At 40.2% G+C, this 24,493-nt stretch overlaps 1 protein-coding gene across 1 annotated transcript in view; it reads left to right on the top strand.

Moving 5' to 3' along the window:
• LOC101628073 (cytosolic beta-glucosidase) overlaps positions 1-4,751 on the top strand; it is an 89,366-nt gene extending 84,615 nt beyond the window's left edge. Inside the window, exon 5 of the mRNA XM_012724085.1 lies at positions 4,552-4,751. Coding sequence (XP_012579539.1) covers positions 4,552-4,751 — 200 coding nt within the window. The remainder of the gene's footprint in view (positions 1-4,551) is intronic.
• Positions 4,752-24,493: the final 19,742 nt, after the last annotated feature.

The raw sequence follows: 24,493 nt of genomic DNA, 5'->3' as shown, positions 1-24,493 counted from the left end.
ATGCTCTCCTAGTTCTGGAGGCCAGGAATCTGAAGCTAAGCTGTCACTAGGGTTGGATTTAGAAAGGCCCCAAAGGAAAGTCTGTCCCATGCTTCTCTACTAGCTCCTGGTGGTGGCTTTGGTATCTCTTGGCCTATCTATGTATTATTTCACCCTGTATCCTGCTCCACATCGCCTTCATGCCTGCATCTCTCTCCCCTTCTCTTCTTTAAGAAGGGTACTTGTCATTTTGGACTCACCACCATCCAAGATGATCTCATCTTGAGGTTCTTGACTAAATTTGTAAGGCCTTTCTTCCACAAGGTCCACCTTCACAGGCTTTGAATAGACAGTTCTTTTGGGGTGCCACCAGGAATCCATGAAATATGACTAATTGATAGGATCCACTGAATAGGGTTGTGCTTTCACGAAGCAGTGGGGGAGGGGAGGCATGCAGGGCCTGTCCATGGTCTCTCAGGGGTGATCCTTATTTCAAGGTGTATAACCTGTCCTTCATGAAGCCAGGCCTCTGCACAGATCTGCTATGAGTGTCAGAGACAGGGATGGAGGGAGGCTCTTTATAAACCTCAGTAGAGTTGCCTCTGGTATTGGAATTGTGTTCCGAAAATTGTAGAGGACTGTCAGAACTTACCTTGATCAAGTCTCAAACTGGATCAAGTATAAAGATCACCCAAGGAATTTATTCAAAACAGAATTTCTCATGTTTCAACCTGTATTGGTGTGCTGGGTGATCATGGCAAAATGCCACAAACCAGGTAGCTTCAGCCACAAAACACTCTAAGGGCTTTGGGTTTGGAAGACAGAACAGCCATAGGCACCTGTCAATACCAGTAAGATAACTTGACCCTGATCCCAGAGGAGAGGACCGTGGGAGACTTTGAGGCCCTGCCTTAAACAACTTTTCCATCAGTTGATGTTAATCTGAATCCTTTCCTGTAGTAAAACAGTTTTCAATGAGTTCTGGGTCCTCTAAATTATTGAAACTGAGGGTGTTTTTGAGAATCCCTGGAACTTGCTATTAATGCCAGGAGTGAGAAAAATCTAGGGGAGAACTGTGTTCTTAACCATTTCAGCTTGGCTAATGGTGGGTGTTGTGTGTTTGTGTGTGAGTATATATAGTATGGTGTGTGAGTAGATATAATGTGTGAGTATATATGAAGTTCTTATAATTAGAGCAGCCTGGGTGAGGCTATAAGTATTGGCCAGATTGAAATATCTTGACGGCCTTCCTGATGACAGTAAGGCCCTTACCATTGGCTTTTTTTATTTTTTAAAATACTATAATAATTTATTTTTACATCACTTTGTGCCTTTTTCCATCTCATTTGTAATCCCCATGGGCTTCCCATCACCAAATCACCCTTGTGCCATCACCATAGTCCAGTGCACTTCCCTCCCCCCCACTGTTTTTGATCCCATCCCCCACTCCACCCCCATAAAATGTCTCTGGTATATAGTTGTTCATTATTATTGTCCCCCGCCCCCAGTCCTTTATACTCCTGCTATGAGTGAAAACATTTGGTATTTTTCTTTTTCTTTCTGACTTATATCACTAAGCATGATCCCTTCCTGCTCCATCCATGTTGCTGCAAAAGGCATTAGTTTATCTTTTTGATTGCTGAGTAATATTCCATTGTGTATATGTACCACATCTTTTTAATCCAGTCATCTACTTTTGGGCATTTGGGCTGTTTTCATGTCTTTCCAATTGTAAATAAAGCAGCAATAAACATGGGGGTGCAGGTATCTTTTTGAATCAGTGTTTTTGTGTCTTTTGGGTAGATACTTAGGAGTGGGATTGTTGGCTCATAAGGAAGTTCCATTTTTAGCAATTTGAGAAAACCTGCACCATGTGGATCACCTCCAGGGTGAGGACTGAACTCTCACCGAAACAGCCACAGCTTGGCTTAGCTTCACAGTGCAGTGTTCCAACCTCCTGCACCACCAGAGAGGACCCCATTCATTGACTTTTTAGACCCAAACCAAACTTTGACTTAGTGATGGGTCGCCCTTTTATCCCACTGAGTTTTGTAAACAGACGCTGCCTGTTAGTTTATATTTACTTTACCTCCAACTCTGGTTAAATAGAAACAAGGTGAACTTACATCCCCCCCCCCCCAGTAAGATTTGGGACCTCATAAATCATGGTGACAAGAAATGTGATGATGATCTTTCTGTTCTTGAGAAGCTTGGAGGACAAGTATGCAGGTTCCAGCTCAGGTGTGTCATTGTTCCCACTGGTGGCACAATGAGAAGGATTCTAGTTGGCCAGCCTCTCAGTCTTAACTAGATAATTGTGTACTTGAATGTTCCTGCAATGAAAATGCAGAGACTTCCACTAGTGTCCCTCAGGAATTTAGTACCTCTGCCAGACTCCTAACGGCAGTTAGTTAACAGTGCTAGTTGACAATGAAATTTCCTTCCTATTCCTTCCAAGCAGGCAGGCATCATTTTTAAAGAAAGATTTATTATGCTTTCAGAGCTGGGGTACAGGCCAGAGGTATGGTGGGTGAGAGGACTCACCAGAGACAGAGTGTGGAGCAGAACATGAAGATCTACCATAATACACTACTGAAGAGAGCATTGGGCAGGCCAGGAGCAATCTGCTGTGCCACGTGGGTCAGCTCACTGGTCGGGGATTGAACTTGAGTTGCACTGGCTTTAGAGAGCTTCGTAATGTGTTGCGTTACCCGTTGTACCACCAGGGGGAGCCCCAGGTGGTACAGCCCCAGGTGTCCCTTGGCTTAGCATATGTATCAGTCCTTTTGCCCGTGCTTGGTGGAGTTGTGTGTGTTTTCAGATCCTGCCGGGGGCTTCTACCTGGCTGGCTGGCTTGCTCATGGGACAGTTGTTCTGCAAAGGAGAATGAAAATGCAGATTCTCTCATTACCCCACATTGAATTACATGGCAGGCAAAGGAGATTGTTATTTTCTTGTCTGATATTTGATTTTGGGTATTTACAGTCTTCAAGATAAATTACCCAGAACTTAGCTAAAAAAATATTTGAACAAGTTGTTATTTTGAAGATTTAGTGGACGGAAGGGAAGACACACACCAGGCATCGTGAACAGGTAGAGGAAGGAGAATCTACTAAATGTTTTGATTTGTGCAAATTTGATGTGCTTGAATGTTAGATATTTCATTTTCCAACAATGCTTAATTTAACCAGAACCAATCCAGGTTGGCTTAATTCCTGCCTTGAGACCACTCATAAGGTGTTTTATAAGCAAAACACTTTGCAGGCTTTACATACAAAGGTAGAAATGTTATGCTTCAATTAACCTTCCAGGAACCTTTAGTCTATGGATTATCCGTAATCAAAAAGCAAAAAATCCAAGATTTGGAAACGTCTACTTGTATTGGAACATATGAGTCTAGTGCTTTTAAGAAACCTGAAAAAAAAAAAAAGATTTATATTAAAAAAAAAAAAATGAAAGTATGGCCCTGCTTGCTGAAGCTGGAAGAGTCACTTTGTTTGAAAACAGCCCTCAGTACAATTAACAACTTATCTAATGAATAACATTTGTTTACACCTTACTTATTTAGGAATCTGTCTACATAGTAAAGCAAATCTGCCTTTTGTTTTCACACTGAGAAATGGATATAGTGTACTCCCTGGATGGGGCTTACTTATTCTGCTTTTAAAAAGGAAAGAATCAATGCAGAGATTCATACAACCTCAGAGCTTTGCAAAACTTAAAATATGAATGAGGCCAATTCACTGACCACACTAATGGAAATCAGCATAAAACTACCAGAGTGGTGCTATAATCTGGAACCCATGGGTGGGCTCTGGAACAACAATGCAATTATTTAGAATATTGTGTTTGTGCAGATGAATTTTTTTTTGGGGGGGGGTAAGATGGCCCTTAGCTTTGTCTCTGAAGGGACTGAAGCATTACTTCAAATTTTGCTTGGGAGAGAGGGGATGGCATACTATTTCTGTTGTCCACTCAGTCTAAATTATAGGCACAGCCTGAGCTGTCCTCTGACTTTTCATTTTGGAGGTTCTATTTCCAGAATTATAACACATCTCAATTTGTTCAGAGAGACATAAAGTAAGTGCTGAGTCTTCTTTAGGGATGTTATTATCACATGTTTCAATTTATCAGTGGTGTTTTGGAATATTTGGAGGTTGTACTTGGAAGCTGGGGTCTGTCTTTACTGAATCAAATTCTAGGTAGTAGACAGAGACTCTGGTATACGTGTGTACATATGTTGCTTGGGTGTGTATACATGTGCAGGAGTGTGTGAAAAGCAGTAGGTATTGAAAAGATGTGTGTTGAATAAATGAATGACTTGTTGAATAAATGTCGAAATAATTGAATATCAATAATTGCAATATTATGTAACTTGATTTCTTCAGCAAAGCCTCTTCTAGGTTAAAATAGAAAGCATGACAAGGGGATTCAGAGAAGGTTCTTCTTGTTTCTACTGTGGTTTCCTGGAAGAAAAGTTGGCCCACACTGGTCATTGGTGTTTTTTCTATGTTCTCATGAAAGCTTCGTGGAAATGACAGTTTTTTGTTTTTTTCTTCTTCTTCATTTCAGCGATCCAAGTTGATAAAGTCAACGTCAAAGTGTATTGTGCATGGTCTCTTCTGGACAACTTTGAGTGGACCCAGGGGTACAACAGCCGGTTTGGTTTATTCCATGTTGATTTTGAAGACCCGGCCAGACCTCGGGTTCCTTACAGTTCAGCCAAGGAGTATGCCAAGGTCATCCGGAACAATGGTCTAGATGGACACTAGTGAGATGATGCTGGGCAGGAACACCTGGGAAGGGGCATTTGCTTTAGGACAGGAAATGGCTTTGGGTTTCTCCAATTATCTCAAGTTGCCTTTGTAATCAACAGCTTCTATCAGCCAATGTGTGACTATGAAGTCTAAATATACAATACCTGGGGATGTATGTAATTATGATCTTTATTTGCATCAATGAAACTTTGAAAAAAGAACAGAAAATTGTGGAAGTTAATTTTTATAATAAGAAATCAGATAGGTTAATAATACATCATTTGTAAAGACAGTCTGCTTCAGATTTACCACTTGAACAATGACCACTTACAAAGATGCTTATTATAAGCCCATTATCTTCTGGCTACCCAAGCTACTGTTTGTTTAATGGATCCACTGTCATGTGGTGCATAGGTTTTCTACTTTTAATTCCAGTGTAAAAAAAAAAAAACAGAATTAAAAGTTAGTCATACGATCTAGTTATGCATTCTAGTTTACAAAGCGATTGGTTGATAAATTCTCTAATAAATGCATTTGCTGATATGTTTGCTATGTTCTGTATGTATGCACAGACAAGTGCATATTTCTCTTACTTGATGAACTTGAAAAATAAATAAAACAAATTAGACTGTGACTACCAGACACAGTATTTGAGTGTTGATTAGCAAAATGACACCGAATGAAATGCTAAATAAGAAGGAGGGTATGGTCTCTACTTCTGGGTATCTTTTTTCATATTTAAATTCCATATGAACATTAATTGATATTTATGAAATAAATGTGAGTTAATGACCCCATGAGTGTAGGCAAAGGAGGAGGTGGGGGAATTCAACATTTGTCTCTGTGTCTGGGATCCTGCAAGGCTTTCACAGATGTGGAGTTTGGGTCTGCACAAGCATATTAACTCAAAACTGCATTTATCCAACATTCATTTGTGCAGCAAGCTTGAAGCCAAGTGGTAAGTTTTATCATCCCCATTGTGCAGACTGAGAAACTGAGGCCACACTGATGCTCCTCTTCCTCAGATCTCATCATTACTTGCTCAATGGACCCCCCACTTGTTGGGCATCGACTCTATTCTCAGTCCTGCACACAAAGGTTGGGGTACCCTAGGAGTCTCCTTTGAGTTTTTTAAATAGAAGGAAAAAAAAAACAGCATAGATGTGGATTTGCTTGTGCAGGAGGAAGTGGCAATGTGTTTTTCTCTGTATTCTCATACTGTTTCCTTGTGGAACGGGCACATACTTTGCCATTCTCAAAATGAACAGATGCTATGCCATTATTTTAAAGGTGGTCAGTTTCAGATCATTTTCCTATTCATGGAATTATTTACAGGCAGGACCATTCTAAGTAACTTTGAACAGAGTGAGAAAGAAATGGTCATGGTAGTGCAATAACGGTGGCCATACCCTGAGAAATTATATTAAGATTAAAATGGTGTACATAGGAAATTCCATTACATCTTTGCCACTGGTTGGTTATTTTTATTGTTCTAAGAGACATTATCTCACAATTTGTGTTCATTTAAAAAAGCACATTTCCAAATCTTATTTCATTCCTCTCCTATCCAACCTGTCTCTTTCATTTTTACCATTTATCTTATTTACAATTTATGTGTTCTCTTATATTATCTTGCAAGACGACTGAGCTTTCCTTTTAATTAGGATGTTGCTTTGAATATTACTTATCCTTCAGGGCATATTTACAAGTTTTACAACAATACAAATGAGCACTATATTTTCGTTACCAAAACCAGAAAATTAATATTCGTGCAGTAAATAAAATGATCTGTCACATTTGGTCTACCAGGTGAAATAAACCTGGCTGCGGCTTCTGAGCTCCCTCACAGTGCTGTGGCCTCCTCTGCTCTCTGCTGGATTTTAAAGGCCAGCTGCTCATCCCAGAGATGGATCAAGTGGAGGGTGCTTCCCTAATTAGTCCTGTAAATTAGAAAATTGCCAAGAGGCTAAGGTGAGGGAAAAAAAATTCCATCAGCCAAAACCTAACAGCCCCTGTAGTATTTTAATGAATGTTATTTTTAATTGCTTGTATTAGCATCTGAGAACAAGATTGATAGGCTTTTGCTTGTCAAGGAAACCGAATTTGAATTCTTTAAGTAGAAAAACAGAGTTGTTAATTATACTTAAAAATCCATAGATACTGTACTTTGATGTCTTGAAGGTCATCTGAGGCTTGTAAAACACATGCTTTATGTCTGTTTTATCTAAAAAGAAACTTGGATATCACAATGATGGATTGGCTCTACATGTATTTCTCTCCTTTTCCCTCTTTGCCTTGCCTTGCTGTTTAAAAATAGTAATAATAATGGGAATTGAATACACAAAGTTAATATCGTGGGGATCCCTTTTAAAGAATTGGGTTTTGGGGGGTTAGTTTTGCTTTAGGGCAAGTTATTTGTGAATTGCTAAAACATGTAGAAAATAACCACAGTCTGTTTCATTTTGATGTGTAAGCCTTTGCTTTTACAACTCCTGTGAGCATCACCAGGAACTGTCCACATAAGCCCTTATTGAATGAGAAGGTACGAGTTCTCATTAAGAAACCTGTAAACTAAGAAGCTGGCAACCTTGGTATTTGGCAGTGGAGTGCCAGGCAGGCTTTTGTGCTCTGGGAATTTGTGTTCAGCCTGTAGCTTTTAATTATTTTTATGAACGAGGGAATAATGAATACATTTGTAATATATTGAAAAATTGCCCAACACTCACTGACCAAAAAGTAGATTTATATGATAATCCTTAAACACTGATTCTATTGCTCAGTGCTCAGCAGAAAGAAAATAGAATACTAAGCTTCATTACTGAGAAAGCAGAATAAATCAAAGCTGATGGAATTAATACTGTTTAATTACTAGCAATGCAGCTTACCTGAAGAACACATATTCATCACTGATCACAATAGTTTAGACTCGAGCTATCCTGGGAGTGATGTCATACTGAGCACAAAGCATAATGAAGCTTAGAAAATGAAATTAGAAGAAAATTAAAAGAAATTTTGACACTAGAGACACTTTGTGGTGGCCTTTAGAATTATGGTATAAGATAGTATGAAGAATTAACCTTATTAATCGTGACCTCAGGTGAGTTGGGGGATGGGATAGAATTGCCCAGTTAGGGTCATGAAAGAAAGAGGTTCCCAATGGTGAGAATTTCAGAGCATTCTTTTTTCTTTTTTAATTGAGATGATATTGATTTCCATTCACTGGGGACAGCTTCACACACAATAATATATGTAGCACATTGTGACAATAACAAAGGTCCAGTTACCACCCCCGTCCATAGACCTCTTCCTCTACTAACCACCACCATTTTGTTGTCAGTGTCTAAGGGTCTGTATTTGTTCATTTATTTTGTTTTATTATATTACACATGAGTATATTACACATTATATTACATGAGTAAGATCATGTAATACTTGGCGTTCTCTTTCTGAATTACTTCATTTAGCACAGTCACCTCTCCATCCAGCTATGTTGTCACAAATGGAGAGATTTCATCTTTTTTATAACCGAGTAGTATTCCAATGTGTACATATTCCACTCTTCATTCACTTATCCCTGGATGGGCATTTAGGATGGTTCCATCACTTGGCTATTGGGACTAGTGCTGCCATGTATTTTGTTCATTTAATGTTTTCACACCCTTTGGGTAGATTTCTAAAAGTGGAAGTACTGCTGTTTATGGTAGAACTGAATTTAATGTTCTTGAGGAAACCTGATTTACGGTTCTCCATAGTGGCTGTACCAACTGGCTTTTTCAACTACAGTGTAGGAGTGTCCTTACGGAGAGGAGCATTTCTTTAGAGTATAGGGTCTATTGTATCAGGTTTTCCCAGTGTCTGTAAATATCACCTGACTCGTAATTGACTTAAGTGTCCTCCTATTTGTGGCCAATCTAGTGTAATCAATATGAATATGGATGCTAGAGACAATTTAACTGGATTTAAATCCTTGTTCTGATATTTACTAGCCACGTGATAGAAAGCAACTTAACTGAATTTCCTTACCTCTACATTCAGCCTAAGCTACTTTATTTTTGAATCTTGTCTTCTGATAAACTAGTTCCTCTTTCAAGCAATGACATAGGTCAAGCAAAATTATGCCCATGATTATCAAGTCCTCAGTTGAGTAGAAATGGTGGTTAAGCTCATGGAGAGTGTCAGCTAAACCCAGCTTGATGCAACTTCAGTCTTTCTGGAGTGCAGTTGAGTCCTATTTCTGATTCCTTACCCCACTCTGTAAAGTGAGACTTAAAATAAAGCTGACAATTTGCAGGCTATTTATAGCTTGTGATGAGAATTAAATGAGATGATATATGGTGAACAAGTTAGAATACTATTCACTAGAGTGTAATTACAATGTCTATTAAGTGTTAGCTATTATCATTATTTTCTTGTTAATACTAAGTCAAAGCCTCTATTTCAGACAATCAATGCTTATTACATGCCTACCTTGTTTCCTTATTCAGCCTTACCTGTGAATAGTTGTGCATTTGGTGATGGCATGCATAGGCGTGGTCAAGTAAAAGACTCATCTTGCCTTGGAGACTTATCTCTCCCTGGCCCAGAGTGCCAAGCCTGTGCCCCCAGCCTCTGTTACTCATCCAGCTGCGCCCAGTCAGGGGCTAAAGAGCTGCCTCCTGAGAGAGTGACTGCCTTTCCACAGATGCTTTCTGTTGAATGATCGTTTAGGATGGGCCTGGCTTCCAGTATGAAGCTGGGGTGGGTTCTGTGCACATTTGTGGGCTCAGGTTCCATGTCATGAAGAGCTGATAACATTCTATTTACAACTTGCATAACAACACAGAAGACAGGTAGAGAAATCCCACCGTGTTTTCGAGTCCCTCATAAGCATATTTCCTTCTTTTTTGTCCCTCTAAATGCAAAATGTGGTACTTATTACTTTAATAGACTGTGAACTGTTTTGTGTGCAAGAAAGAACTAGGAACTAGGGTTTGGCTGAGAATAAAATTTTTTCTCTTCCCTAGGTTTCATTTTTACAGTAGAATGGGCTCCTGAAAACCTTCCAGATTCTCTACCTTCTGATCAGACTGTCTATTATAATTCTACCCGATGGCAAACTTCTCCTTATTGACTCTAAATTACATTTAATCCTGTTAGGATCACTTTTTATTGAAAGGAATGTGTTGTGATGGTGTTGACGGGAGTCCAGAAGCTGAGATGCCCAGCCAGAGGAAAATAAACTCTTGGAGCTTTCTAATGCTTGTCATTTTCATGCTGGGCCCAGCTGTGTAGCCTCTTGAAGAATGTAGAAGATCGGGGTGCTTGGTGCAGATAATGGTGGGTTCCCAGGCGGTGTGGAAAGCTCTCCACCACAAGAAAATAATCTTTTGAGCCCAGTGGACTAAGAACCAAAGGCCATTTTGAGCTAAGACAGTATAATTCTATTAGTGAAAAACCCTTGCAGGGGGAAATTGCCTGTGCTAAAGTCTGTGCACAAATTAAAACAACAGGGCTAAGGGGGGAAATATCTCTATAAAAGGCTTTATGACTCTAGTGGATAATAATATCCTTGTCACATTAGAATCTGGGGACCTCAAGATATAGGAGGTTTTTTATACAGCATATGGAACTTCCTTATTCAACTTTAGTCTTTTCAATAAAGTCATTCTTGGGAGCTTTGATGAATTTTAATGCTGTGCCAAAGTAGACTTCTGTTCTCATCAAGAAAAGTAGAAAATAAGGTCTGCATATTTTTGCTGTGTGTTGACACCTTATAAAATTGATATCATCCAAAAGCCCCATTTTGGCTAAATGCATTGCATGTGTAAATCCTCTGTAATTTGCATGGGATTTTGTGGCGACAAGTGCTGTTAATATTGCTGTTCTGTTATGGCGTGGAAATTTATTTAAATGCATACCTCTGTTTAGAACAGATTCATTAAAAAGGATGAAGTAAAAAAAAAAAATGCTGTCAGCACAAATGCCGTTCATTTTCCAGGGTGACAGAAATCAAAAGTCCCAAGGACAGTGGCTGTGGATGAGCTGACTTGCTGTATCACTGTCCTGGCTGCTGGCTGGGCTGCCTCATTGGATGGGGATGGCAGCTGCAAATTTAAAGCTCATGGTACATTTGCCTAATTCCATGACAAAGACAACATGAGCAATGGACTGTCACATATTTGAAAATTGTGCCGTGTAAGTAAATAAAGACACAGTTCATAATTCTATAAGAGGATGATGGCAACATTTATTCTAGAATTAAGCAATGATGAACAGATGATTCTTTGAGCTCTAGCAGTAGACCAGGGGCTTTTGAAGCAGTATATCTCTTTCCTATCATCTAACAAAATTAAGATACTGCCTTATTTCCACCTGCTCTCTTCCCGTTCTTGTCCTTTCTCTTTTCCACTCTCTGCTTTTCCTTCTTTCATCCTTCCCTGCATGTTACTACATCTCTTTGGCCTCATTCTCTTCTTCTTGCTTCACTTGCTCACTCAATCTCTTATTCTTTTTTTTTTTAATTTATTTATTTATTCATATAGAACGGAGGTGCAGGACAGAGGTGCAGGGGTCCTGAGAGGATTCACTAGAGGACAAAGCAGGGAGCAGAACAGGCAGATCGATGAAGTCCACTGCTGAGGGGAGCAGCGGGCCGGTCAGAAGACATCTGCTGCGCCCTGGGGGTCACCTCCCGGGCTGTGGATCGAACTCGCATTGAAGCAGCTGTGGCTGGCTTGCAGTGCTGTATCCTTACCTGTTGTGCCTCCAGGGAGGGCCCCAATCTCTTACTCTTTGATCAAACATTTATTAAGATTTTGTCTTGGCTTGGCCATTGGGCTGACATTGAGTCTCACTGTGACCAATACAAAAACAGCTTTGGCCCACAAGAAACTTACACTTTATGTGGAAAAATGATATACAAACCAGTAGGAAGGTCAGCCTCTTCTTAAAATACCAGGAAGGAGAAGTCACCCTCTTGGGTCCTGTCAAAATTAATCTTAGCCTATGCTATTTTGAGGGAAACCTTGAAGCAGTTGTGATGGGAAATATCAAAACCTTGTTAGATGTCTTAAACTTATTTGAAAGTTTTGATTTCTTTGTTAATTTAAAAAATCCATATGGCGGTAGAAGAGGCACCATTATCTTGTCAGAGCTCAGGGCCTTTAAAAGTCTTAATAGAGAACATGTGGGGAACAAGTAATTAGACAGTGACATTGAACAAGTAATTAGAAGTGTGATGAGTACTGTGAAGGAGAAGTGCAGTGTTACACAGCATATGACAGGCCAAACTCACTTCTTTTTGCACGATGTAATCCAAGACATGCATGGATTCAGTGGTAGTGGGGTAAAGTCTCTGAAAGAGTGGCAATTTAGGGTACCGAGAGGGGCGAGGGCAGGGCTAGGAGAAGAAACACTTTCTGGCTAACCACAAACTGGAAATAAAACATGATTCTGGAGATGCTGGAAATGGGGTGAACAGGGTTGAGGACAGGAATTCAAAAGAACTGAGAAACAGAGAAATGCCAGACACAAAAAAAGAGTTTTAAGAGCAGCGGAACGTAGAGCATGCGAAACCTCATTCCCGGATCAAGCTTCCACGTCTCCGGTGCAACTCATTTTTCTTGATACAAATTGCCACTCCCCTTTTTGGTAGTTACTAGACAATCATTCTGTTAGCATTTAGCCTTGTTCAGGGCACACGTTTACCACCAAGGTCCTGCGTTATCAGGTAAGTCCTACTGCCTTCTAATCCTGCCGGCTTCTCAGCCTTAGCTTTGCTGACACAAGAAAGGGAGTCACTGTCAGGACTCGGAGTCTTCCAGCCCATGCTGACCAGTCTCCCAGTCACCATCTGACATTCTCCTTGTCTCAACACCTCACCGGTTAGGGATCTCCAACATGGAGAGACTGAGAATGTACCAAGGACCCGTGAGAGAGGACTGCATAGAATGAAGGTTTTTCACTGTAAGTGCATAACAGTGCTGAATAGTGGGGTGATGCTTAAGAAATAAGAAAAACATCCAAATGGTAGGGTTAAGAGGAAGAGAAGACACAATTCAGAGCTGTCCTTCTTGCCTTCTATGGATAAACTGGTCTGCTGGACACTTAAGATATGGACCAGTATGCCCAGGAACTATTTCAGGGATGACTTTGTGGTATCCTGAGTAAAAAACGTATTGCGTGATCCTTAGAGTCTGATATAAAATTGTATGTCATTCATGGTATTATTTACTAGGTCAGTGAGACGACTGAGACTTGTCAGTTGCTATTGCCTGCAGGGTTTACCTGAGCATGGACTGGTGATCCTCCACAGAGCTTGTGAATCAGCGGGCCTCGGGAAGGGCCTGAGAAATCGCCTTTCTCAAGCATTGCCCGAAAATGTGGCCACCGCTGCCCACTTTGAGATCCCTCATTTACATCAACAGTCAAGTCACCTCATTGTGGGGATGTAGGTGGAACATTGGTCTAAGAATCAGAAGACCTGAATAGAATTCCTGGCCCACTGCTCAATGTCTTAGCCACCTTAATCTTGCCTTTGCACTTGTCAACCTACTGTAAGAATAATAATAAGAATGCTAAGAATAATAAGAATGCTATAGTTTATGTATTTAATGTATAGAAGCAAAACAGAGCTGAAAAAAAGAGGCAATGAGCTTTTTTTTTAAGTTTTATATTTTTTATGTATACAAGAGCTGGTGTACAGGTAAGCAGTGTGTGTGTGGTGGGGGAGTGGGTGGAGGGAGATGGAAGGTGACAGAATTCACCAGGAAAACAGTGGGGAACAGAGTTCATAGGAATACCAGTTGAGGAAACCCAATTATCATTTTTATTTTCTGAGCTATTTACTTTTATTTCAATTATTCCAATTTATTATGACTTTAAAATAAGTAAACCCTAAGAAGAATATCTATCTCCATCAGCTAAGAAAAGAGACTCTATTGACTGTCAAGTTCTTAAGGTGCTTTATCTTGAGTATCTGCTGGGCTCTTCCAATGCTGAGCTGTTTGGAGAGAAATTGATGACTCTGAGCCCTGGTGCAAATTTGAGCATCAATGTGTCCCTGAAGGATACCTGTGAGATATACTGGACTACGGCATCCTTGGGAATCCTTCCATTGGGTATCTAGAAATCCTTTACTTGTCCATTAAACTATTCATAGAATTTATCACTTTTAAGAGGTGACAGAAAATCATTTAGAAAAGGTCCACCTATCAAGAAATGACAAAGGAAATGTGGTTGGATCCTTCTCCTGGTGTAGTTTTGAGCTTTGGGTCCCTGCAAGCTGGCTTGCCAGGTAGCTTTCAAGGTTTAAATTGAAATATGATTTCCCTTCAAGATTTGGGGTACATGTTACTTATTTATGTTTTAATAATTAGACTAGAAGATTCCCTGCAGGAGGCCACATTGTCATTCTGCAACATTTCTATTCTTCTCATCCGTAAGGGATGAAAACATTCAAAATAGTCCAGGTCTGAAGGACAAGCACATCACTGAGGGCAGGACTTGGCTCTCAGATGACAGAATTATCAGCAGCTCAAAGATGCACATCTCAGGTAAATAGCCTGGACTCTAGGCAGGAAGGATTGAATACTTCCTTCCCCATCTCTGCTTTATTGACCTTGAGCAAACAACCTTTCAGGACTTTTGTTTCATTTATGAAATTAGCTTAAAAATATTTCCTTCTGCACAGATTTCTGGTAAAGATTACACAAGATGTCTGCTAATTTCCAAAGACAGTGCATATTCCTTTAGGGAAGGGTTTTATCTACTTCCTTCAAAAGTCTCATATTGTGCAACTACTATCTACTGAACATGCAAAGGACATTACCCCATTCATTGTGGTTAGCTTCATGCTCAATATGCACTTAACACTTAAATGTACTGGCTAAATTAGCTGAATGAAATTTCCCTATTTGGCTTTTTTGAGGCGCAGTTTGAAGCAAATTGACACTGTTATTCTCGTCTTACATTCTCCTTAAAATATGGATAACTAGAATAAGGATGCCCTGTTACTAAGGCTAGAATAGCAACATTTCTTCTGAGTTCTTCCATGCCACAGTACATTCTGGGGATTTTCTTGATTAAAACTTGACACAAAGAAAATTTTACTTTATTGAGGGCAAAATATGCTGAGAGGATCATGACTATGTTACTATCACAGTTTGAAGGTTGGATCTAATTTTTGATTTAGGCATTTTACCCCCAATGAAATATGGTATATTAAAATGTAGCAGCTAATAAGATCTGATACAGTGACTTTACATTGAATTTCATTAAAAAAAGAACAGCATAAAATGTCTCCCTAATAGTCTTAATTAGGGAAAATGGAAGATCCTAGTATTTCTATATGAATACACTAACCTAGATAATTGGGATAATATAAAAAGCAAAGCAAGAAAAATAGGAAGTTTGGAGGCCAAGGGAAAAATAACACATTGCTTTCTGATTTCTAGGATTTTTGTTTTTGGACCAAGGAGGCACACCAGATGTCGGGCATAATGTCTTGCAGTAATTATTCTCTCTCGTGTGTATAAGTCAGTATTGTCCTCCCACAGCCCTCGTTTGTAGTGACTACTTCCCTGGGAGAGGCATTGTTCTGGATTTCACTGCCTCCTAACAACTGCCACTTGTCCTCCTGATTAGGGCATTGTATGAAAACAGTGTCTTCATTGCAGGGTTCTCACTAATCTCTTTCCTTTCATCCAGAGCCTCCCAGTTTCTCAGAGAGCTCTGCCTTTGCATTTTTAATTGAATGCTCCTAAAAGTTGGTATTCATGTATGCTGCTTGCCTGAAATCTCTGTTCATACCTCACTATGAAGGTCTTATCTGACTCTTTTATATTTCATTCTGGTTGGGGAGTGAAATTAGACCGGATTCCCTAATTGGAAGCCACATGGGGCCTTTGCTCGAAGATAACTGTATGGAGAACTCAACAGCTACCCAGTACTCAGAAACAGAAGGTTGCCATTTTGTGAAACCAAAGAAATGCTACTGGGCATTTTACAGAATTGTCAATCAAGATAGAATGGACACTAATTGCTTCTCCCACAGCTGTTAACATTCCTCTTCAGTGGCCAAGCAACCCTTAAGACAAGAACAAACTATCTTAGACATCTGAAACTTCTACAGACCTAAGAATAGGTTCCCAAGGTGACATCTGTGATGAGTTGTCCATTGAAGGACTGAAGAAGAGCTAACACTCCTGAAAAAAAGAAAATGTTTTTGAAGATAGATCTGAGTCTATTGAAAGAATATTGTGATCAGACAGATGAAATTCTATTTGCAAATTTATACAGAGCTTGTGTTGTTTGGGGGCTATGGGGTTATACAATACTCCATCATAATGTCTGCCAAAGACCCTTAAGGAGTGGACAGAATCATTCAAAAAAATCCAAACCCAGTAGAAGCCATAAAACTTCCCTCTATATTTACTTTTTACCTAAAAAATTATGAAAAACTTGAATGCTACCATTTCTAGAAAATGCTTGCACTAGCACAAATTTGTAATCCCCAAGTAAAGATACATTTAAAGGGACAGCATCCCTCAATAATTTTAACTAGTGCAGCATGTATTATTTATTACTGGGTAGCAACTATCCCAAACACAACAGATTAAAACAGCCACTGTGTATGATCACACATTTCGATGAGCTGGGAATCCTGGTGTGCTTTAGCTTTCTGTCTCTAAATCAAAGTCTTTCATGAAATTGAAATGAAGCTGTTTGCTAGGACTGTGACCACACTTGAAGGCTAAGCTGGAGGACTGTTTCAAGCGTACGTACATATTGTTGAGAGGATTTTGTTTTGTGCAGATTGTTGGACTGAAGTCCTTAGTTCTTCGTGGATGTTAACTCTTCTTTCTCTGCCTTTTTATAGGGTAGCTCAGCTGGTTTCTTTCAGAGCAGGTGAGTAAGAGAGGGAGAGAGAACATTCAAGTCAGATGCCAAAGTCTTCTATGAGTTAGTCTGAGAAAAGGCAATTTTCACTTTGTTCATGTTCTTTTTAGCAAAATAGAAGTGAGCATATTTACAATAGAACCCCAAAGAACAGAATAGAATATAGGAAAATAGAATAGAGAGGGATAAATTAGAATAGAATAGGACAGAGTCAAGTAGAATGAAGTAGGACAGAGTAGAAACAGAGTTGCTAAATCAGCCATGTTTAAGGAAATATTTTGCAGGGATGTGAATACCAGAATGCAGTAATTTGCTGTCACCTTTGAGCTGCTTGGACCTAGAAATCTGAAGGCCACTTCTTTAGAGTACACATTACATATGTATAGATGCCCTAAGTCATAGGCATAAGACTTTGTCTGCATTTTTGAAGGTCCAGATTATAAATATTGTATTTTAAAAATTAATGTATTAATATATTTTTATATTGTTCATTTTTGTACAATGTTTGATTTCTCCTCTCCAGTGTTATCCCCATATAATCACCACCACTAAGACACCCATAAGCTATCAACATAGTCTCTTGTGTTCTTCCCTCCATTTTGATCCATTTCCTTCCCCCTCCGATGAATGTCTCTGATTTATAGTTGCCTGCTAGTTTTGTCTCCTCTCCACCCACCCATGATGCCTTTTAAGGTTTCTCTGTATTTTTTCTTTAAGTGACTAATACAGATTATACATTTACACATATTTTAGACAGTTTGGGCCAAATAGGATCACTATTGTATATTCTTTGTTTTTCTTAAAACTGAAATAAAATCCACTCTTTGCTTGATCCTATAAGAATAGGGCATGACCAGATTTTTCCTTATGTCACTTTTTGCTGACATTTTCACTAGTTAACTGTGAGAGAGAGTCAGTTAATATTTCAAAGGATCTTGCACAATTAATGCTATCCAGTGATAGAACTAGTGTGTTAGAAGTATAGGATGACTCATTTGTTTATCAAATTATTTAAGCAGTTACAAAGTTCTCTCACACTGAAAAGACAGTGGTGAGCTGAGGGGTAAGGCGAGGAAAATGGATCAGTTGAGTCCATTTGAAAGTCAGAATATAGTTTCACATGACAAGGCTCAACAAGTTAGGAAATGCTCTGTATTATGTCTGATTTTGAGAGAAATAAATATCAACAAATCAAATCCTCTGAGAAGTGAACAAATTTTTGAGGTACTGTTATCTCCACATTTATTTGACCAAGAAATATTTTACTTTCTTTTGTTTCAGTAATAGCTACTACCTTTATTCCATGGAAAACTTTAAAGCAATTTTAGATTCAATGATTTAAATTTTGTTACAGTTTTTAAATGTATGATTCTAGACATGTAGGTGCTTCTCTTAGTTCATAGTTTCATGTATATCTCTCTCCCAAAAATATATAGAAAGCTGTAACTTTTGTCAACAACATATATTAGACCAAGTCTTCTTACAGACATGAAAAGGTAAAGGTGATATATTTCTTTTCCTTAAAGAGCATATTGATATCTTCTAGGCTTTGAACCATGACATTGTGCTTTTCACACAGAAGTTACTTAGCAAAGATTCATTAAGCAAATTATTATTGAAAAATAGGATCCTTTGAATTATCTGTGATTATGGACACAGAACTGGATACACATATATAAATGAATCAATGAATTCTGGGCAAAAAGTTATCTTGATGTTGTCATAAATCTGGATATACATACCCAAGTCATTGGACGAAGTTTATCACCATTATAAATTACAAAACTTAAATTCAAATTGTTCTCCTGAAATTCAGATTCATATTAAAATCTGCCACTTTAAAATAACCCTTGTGATTCAAGTTGACATCTTTCCACTAGATGGTTTGATATGACTGTGGCTTTCATCTTTGTATAATAGCATATTATCTGGTTACAACACATAATTCAATTAACATTATCCTTTAAATTTCTCCATCCTTTGTTGAAATGCTTGAATTTATTCCTCTTTTATCCTCGCCTTTCTCTTTTCAATCTTGGAAACTACTGTCATTAATCTAAATCTTACGAGGTTATCAATTCACTTCAGCGAGGAACCATCTCATTCTTATCATCCACAGTGCATCATCTGGGCCATTCTTCTCTATAGTGTTTATTGCCATCAATATTCCATCATTATATATTTTTAATCTCAGCCAAGAATGTTGTATCATCTTCAGTTCTGGTCAGATAAAATAAATGTTCCATTGGATATGTAAATGATCCTGTAAGCCAGATGAATTGGGAGGTTTGGCTTTCGGTGTTAAAAAAAAGATCTTTATCCTTAAATCAGACATTATGGAAACAAATGAAATGATACAGGCTGGCATATTTTTAAATGCTATTTTTTTTTTAACTTCCCCATGAAGAAAAAAAAAAAAGGTACTTTCCATTTGGTGAATAAATGGTGTCTTTTCATTTGTTTACCAAAAAAAAAGGAGGATCAGGAACACTTAGGGAAGCTTTCATTCTTTGTCTGTCTCTCCAGCTGTCAGGCTATTACCACATTGGCCTCTGCCTGCCTGGGCTGGAAGCAAATGGATGCCCCCAAAAGCAGCTGGGAAATCAAATTCCAGAATGTTTTTAACTGAAAAGAATCTAAAATGAGACTGAGCCCAACCCTCAGCTTTTATAGTTGGAGATACAGGGGCTTAAGGAGAGGAAATGAATTATTAAAGTCCAGACAGTTCTCCTGATTCCTGACTCCTAACCCAGTGCTCTTTCTGCTTTCGCATATCTTGGTACCTTCTCTCCATCAAGGTTCCCTGATCATTTTTGTGAGAACTTTGTGAACGAATTAGAGTACTTGATCGCAGATGTCTACTGGGATTTCCCGATGGGACTGTGAAATCAAAAAGGCCTTAGAATAATGGAATATGTGAAAATTTAATTTACAAGTAGGTAATCTATGACAAAGGCAGAAATATGAAGGTGAGTTCAAATTGTGGGGCCCCACAGTCTTGTAAGAACAATTTGCATCAAGACACAATAAAGTCTATACAGGAAAGCTAAAGTGAGAGTATGTTTAAAAGTTTTGGTTCTCTGATGCTCTTGTCCAGAGGTTAAATGAATACTCATTTCAATTGCGTCATAGAAAGCTATTTTAGAATGCTTAAAGAAACAAAACAAGTGATTTGGATGTAGATAATCTGAGGGATATTTACCTTTGTTATCTGTATGTATTAAAGATATGAGAGAAAAATCAGACAATAAATGGGATGGAAAACAAAATTCCATATTTTCCCCTAAAAGATGTATATTTATTTATGCATACAAGAAATGGGGTACAGGCCAGAGGTGTTGGGGGTGAGAGGATTCACCAGAGACAGCGTGGGGAGCAGAACAGAGAGATGGACTGAAATACACTGCTGAGGGGAGCAGCAGGCAAGACAGGAGGTCTGCTGTGCCCTGGGGGTCAGCTCCCTGGCCAGGGATTGAATTTGTACAGTAGTAATTGCGGATACCTTCACAGTGCTGCACTTTGACCCAACGAAGGAGGCACCTCTGGTTGGATTTTTGACCAATTTCTGTGTCCCCCTCCCACCCCCAATATCTACATATTTCCAAATGTGGGTGCCTTGTGCATATTGTGGTGTGCTGGTGTTCGGCCGTGCAGCTTCATGTGAGGTCAGATTCATTGGTACTCATTAAAACCATTCCAATGTCACAATGGCGAGCAAACACTTAGCTACACATAGATGTGACTGTGAATGGAATCATAGAAATGATCTCCCTGGACTCTGACTGTGTCCTCCAACAACTTTCCTATGGGCGGAGGAAAATAGAGACCCACTGGTGGCTGAGGCACTTTTCTCTCCAGCCATAAGCAGGGTCTAGGACCCATTGGCTCCAGTGTGGTGACCTCTTCTTCCATGTCATTTTTGAGCACATGGATTTTTGAGGGCTTGCTGTCATACAACCTTCTGGTCAATTAGCTGATTGTTTTTGGTTGTTTGAGTAGGTGATTGACAGGTAGGTTTCTTAAAATCAGCGTTTTCATCATACTCATTAGATGGAAGATTTTCAATGGATTCCTGCACGTTTGATGGTCAAGTTGCCGGATGACCACTGACACAGGCACTTACATTTCTCTGCAACTACTGCCAGCCTCACCTGTCTTTTCTGCCCCCTCATACCCTGGGAGTGTTGTATATTTATTTATCCATTTTCACAGTCCTCTAATTTTCCACTTCTTTCTTTCCTAACTGTGTTTCTATGTGTGGGATACCTCTCTGTTCTTTTTTCTTTGCCTGGCTAATTATTTCTGTTTCCACGTGAGATATAGATATAACACTTGTATACCCTTCACCAACTTTTCAGTTTCTCAGTCCCTGAAAAGAATTGCACACAGCACTGGGTACCTACAAAATTACCTTAGTACCCACAAATGGTTGTGTTAAAAACATCGTCTTGTAGCCCTAAGAGGAGACTGTACAGATATCCCAAAGAGATGGTTTGTAGTTTGTGGCAGTACAGTGCAAGCCAGCACTTGTTTTTAAATGTTATGCCCAGAAGAGATCTTTGAAATTTTATAAACAGATGGATTCTTTTTGCTTGATTCACTAATGTTTTACAATTAACTAATTAACAGGTTTATTGCCAAAATTAGCAATAAAAAGTGTTCAGGAGCTTCGACCAAAGCAGTCTTTTGCAATTACATAGATACCAAAACAATCTGCATGATAGTTTGAGGCTAAACGTTGCTCAAATCAGAATTTCACCTGCTGTTTTCAAATAAAAGTTGACAAATACGAAAATGAACCCTGCAGATTTCCACACTCCTTTCATATACACGAGTCTCTGCCTTAATTAATAATAATTACAGGTAACACAAACTATACTTAGAAGGCCTAATGTACCCAGATTGCTTTCAAGTGTGCAAAATTGCTTAGTAAACACAGTTCTGAAGGACTGCAAGGGACCATTTTGATGTACAGTCCATCTGCTCTTTCTGAACATGCAGGACCTTAAATGCCCTAGTCAGCCCTAGGTCTTACTGCCCCATCCTAATCCAGGCTAACCTGCTGCCCTGTGGGTCCTTATGACTTGCCCTCATCCTCTCCCCCTCTCCAACACTTCCAGCTTCTGCTAGTCAAACATCCTTGTAGTTCCTTGAATGCACCACATTTTGTATCTTGCTTTGGGCCGGGCTCCCTTCTCTTGGCGTACCTTCCAGGCTTGTCCATGGCTTAGTGGAGCATCATTTATTTTGGGCTATATCCCTAATTAACTGCCTACCCCTATGAACAGAGATGGTGCTAGGTTGTAGAGAGGAAGCAGGGCAGAATGACTCTTTTTTGGTGCCCACCCTGAAGTACAAGCAGCTGGTAATGAAGAAATATGGTTTTTGATTTAAAAAAAATTCTGGATTCAACAAATAGCTAATGGAGGAGAGAGGGAGGGAGGGAAGGAAGGAAACCTAGAAGGAAGAGAGAAAAGAGAAAGCCACACTTTTGCTTATTTCTAGGCCTGTTTCCTCTGCTGGAACCCTTTGCCCCATTTCCCTGTTCATCTCCCAGAAACCCTGTGTGAGTAACCATGTACTCCTACTGATATGTAAATGTTATTTAACTATTTTCTCTGGTATGGTGCGCTTCATACATAACCTTTTGAGCTGAAAGGTGGTGGAAGTGGAACCTCAGTGTTCAGTGGGACTTTGTTCCCAACATGGGAGTCACTTGGCCATATAGTTAGGAAAATTCTCTTGAAGTGTCTTTGGTGCTCGCCCTTGACAATCTTCTCTGTACACAAAGTATTCCAGTGCTTCATTAGATTAAACACTATTTTAATGATTTATCGAAGTAATTTGTTGTATTTACACTCTGTGCTGATACAGACACATGCCACTGAGTAAGAATCTGTTCCAGTTCTTGACCTCGTGGTGTGGATTGAGCCACGGGTTAATCTACAGCATTTGTGTCCTTTTTTTCTAATTTCCCAGGCTTGGCTCAGCTAACACCTCCTTCTGGAAGTCTTCCCTGACTTCGTCATGAGGTAGGCAGTACTTCTCTGTATTTCCAAAGTGCCATGGAGCATAATCTTGTCACTGCGTTGAACAGTCTTGGGATAGCATTCATCTCTTCTCTGATGTCACTTGTCTCCCACTAGGGCTTCTACCACTTGGAAGGCAGTGACAGGGTTTTCTTCATATTTGTGTGGCCACAAATATAGACCAAGACTTGCAGAGCTCCCCTAACCCAGAGACAGAGTGGGGAGAAGAACAGGCAGGGTGACTAAGTACACTGCTGAGGGGAGCAGAGGGAGAGACAAGGGAGGTCTGCTATGTCATGTGAGATTGAAATGCCATGAAGCAGCTGTGGCTGGCTTTGTAGTGCTGTGCTTCAACCCTTTGCGCCACCAGGGAGGGTTATTTATTTGTTTTTAAAGATTTATTTCATTTACTCATGTATACAAGAGCTGGGGTGTAGGCCAGAGGTGGGTGTGATGTTGAGTGGATTTACCAGAGACAGAGCCGGGAGCAAGACAGGCAGATCTACTGAAATACACTGCTGAGGGAGCAGCGAGAGGGCCAACTCTCTGGCCAGGGATCGAACTCATGCCACACTGACTGGTGATAACTTGATAGTGCTAAGACTTCAACCCCAACACCACAAGAGGGGCACATTCTGAGCTGGGTCAGGCTTGCTAGTTCACTCAGGTAGCCCTCAGGTGGAGCACTGCAGTCCTTCCAGTAGGCCTGGCAGCCTGAGGCTGAGCAGTGGCAGGCCTGCTGGATGATCCCGCAGCCTCCATGTTGAGTGGGGGGGATGGGGGCCTGGGCTGGCTGCTCTTTCCTGTACCCTCTGATCTCAACATCATATTGAGCAGGAAAAGGCTTACTGATTGTCCCTGGTGGTCTCCAGGCTGAGCACTGCAGGTCTCCAGCAAGCCCCAGGGGAAACCTGGGGTGACAAATCCCACCTAAGGCTGAGCAGGCTGGACAATCCAGGCAGCCTCCAGACTAACCAGGGCAGGCCGGTTGATCTACCTCCACAGACCAACCCCCCACTTCGCCCCCCAGCATGTCTGGACAGCCGCATGTTTCTCAGTTAAAAATAAGGCCTCCTCAGGCCCTCCCTGGTGGCGCAGCGGGTTAAAGCGCAGCGCTGAGAATCTAAAGCCGCTTCCGCATGAGTTCGGTCCCCGCCTGCCCCGGAGGTGACCACATGGCGTGGCAGCCCTCTCCTGGCCCGCCCGCTGCTCCCCTCAGCAGTGTACTTCGTCGATCTGCCTGTTCTGTTCCCCACTCTGTCTCTGGTGAGGCCTTTGGCCGCCCCTGAGCCTCTGGCCTGTACCCCAGTTCTGTATGCACAAATAAATAAAATCTTAAAAAAAAAATAAATAAATAAGGCCTCCTTGGTTGTACAAGGAATTACGTGTCAACACTATGAAGCTTTTGGCAGTCACTGCAGCATGAGCTCAATCTCAGGCCAGTGAGCTGATGCACATTGCCAACAGACCTCTCGTGTCTCACTTGCTGCTCCCCTAAACAGTGTACTTCAGTAGATCTGCCTGTTCTACACCCCACTCTGTCTCTGGTGATTCCTTTCACTCCCCGGCCCCCCACCTCTGGCCTACACCCTGTTTCTTGCATGCACAAATAAATTAAATCATTATATGGGAAACACAATCTTTCAACCCTTGGAGATCTGCTAACTGAATATTTCCCTACTTGGAAATACAGATTCAGCTCAATATTAGCTACTCTTTGGTAGCTCTGTGACCCAACAGACCACACAACCATCATTCAACTGACATTTTAATAAAGCACCTACTAGGAGACCAAGGACCACGACTTACTATGTGGAATCTCCTTACTTGTTCGCTTTATTCACTGAACAA

Source organism: Condylura cristata, unplaced genomic scaffold (assembly GCF_000260355.1).
Source record: "Condylura cristata isolate star-nosed mole 26May11 unplaced genomic scaffold, ConCri1.0 scaffold00012, whole genome shotgun sequence".
In the NCBI taxonomy this organism is placed as follows: Eukaryota; Metazoa; Chordata; class Mammalia; order Eulipotyphla; family Talpidae; genus Condylura; species Condylura cristata.
The sequence above is the reverse complement of the archived record's forward strand: the minus strand, read 5'-3'. Positions and strand labels throughout refer to the sequence as shown.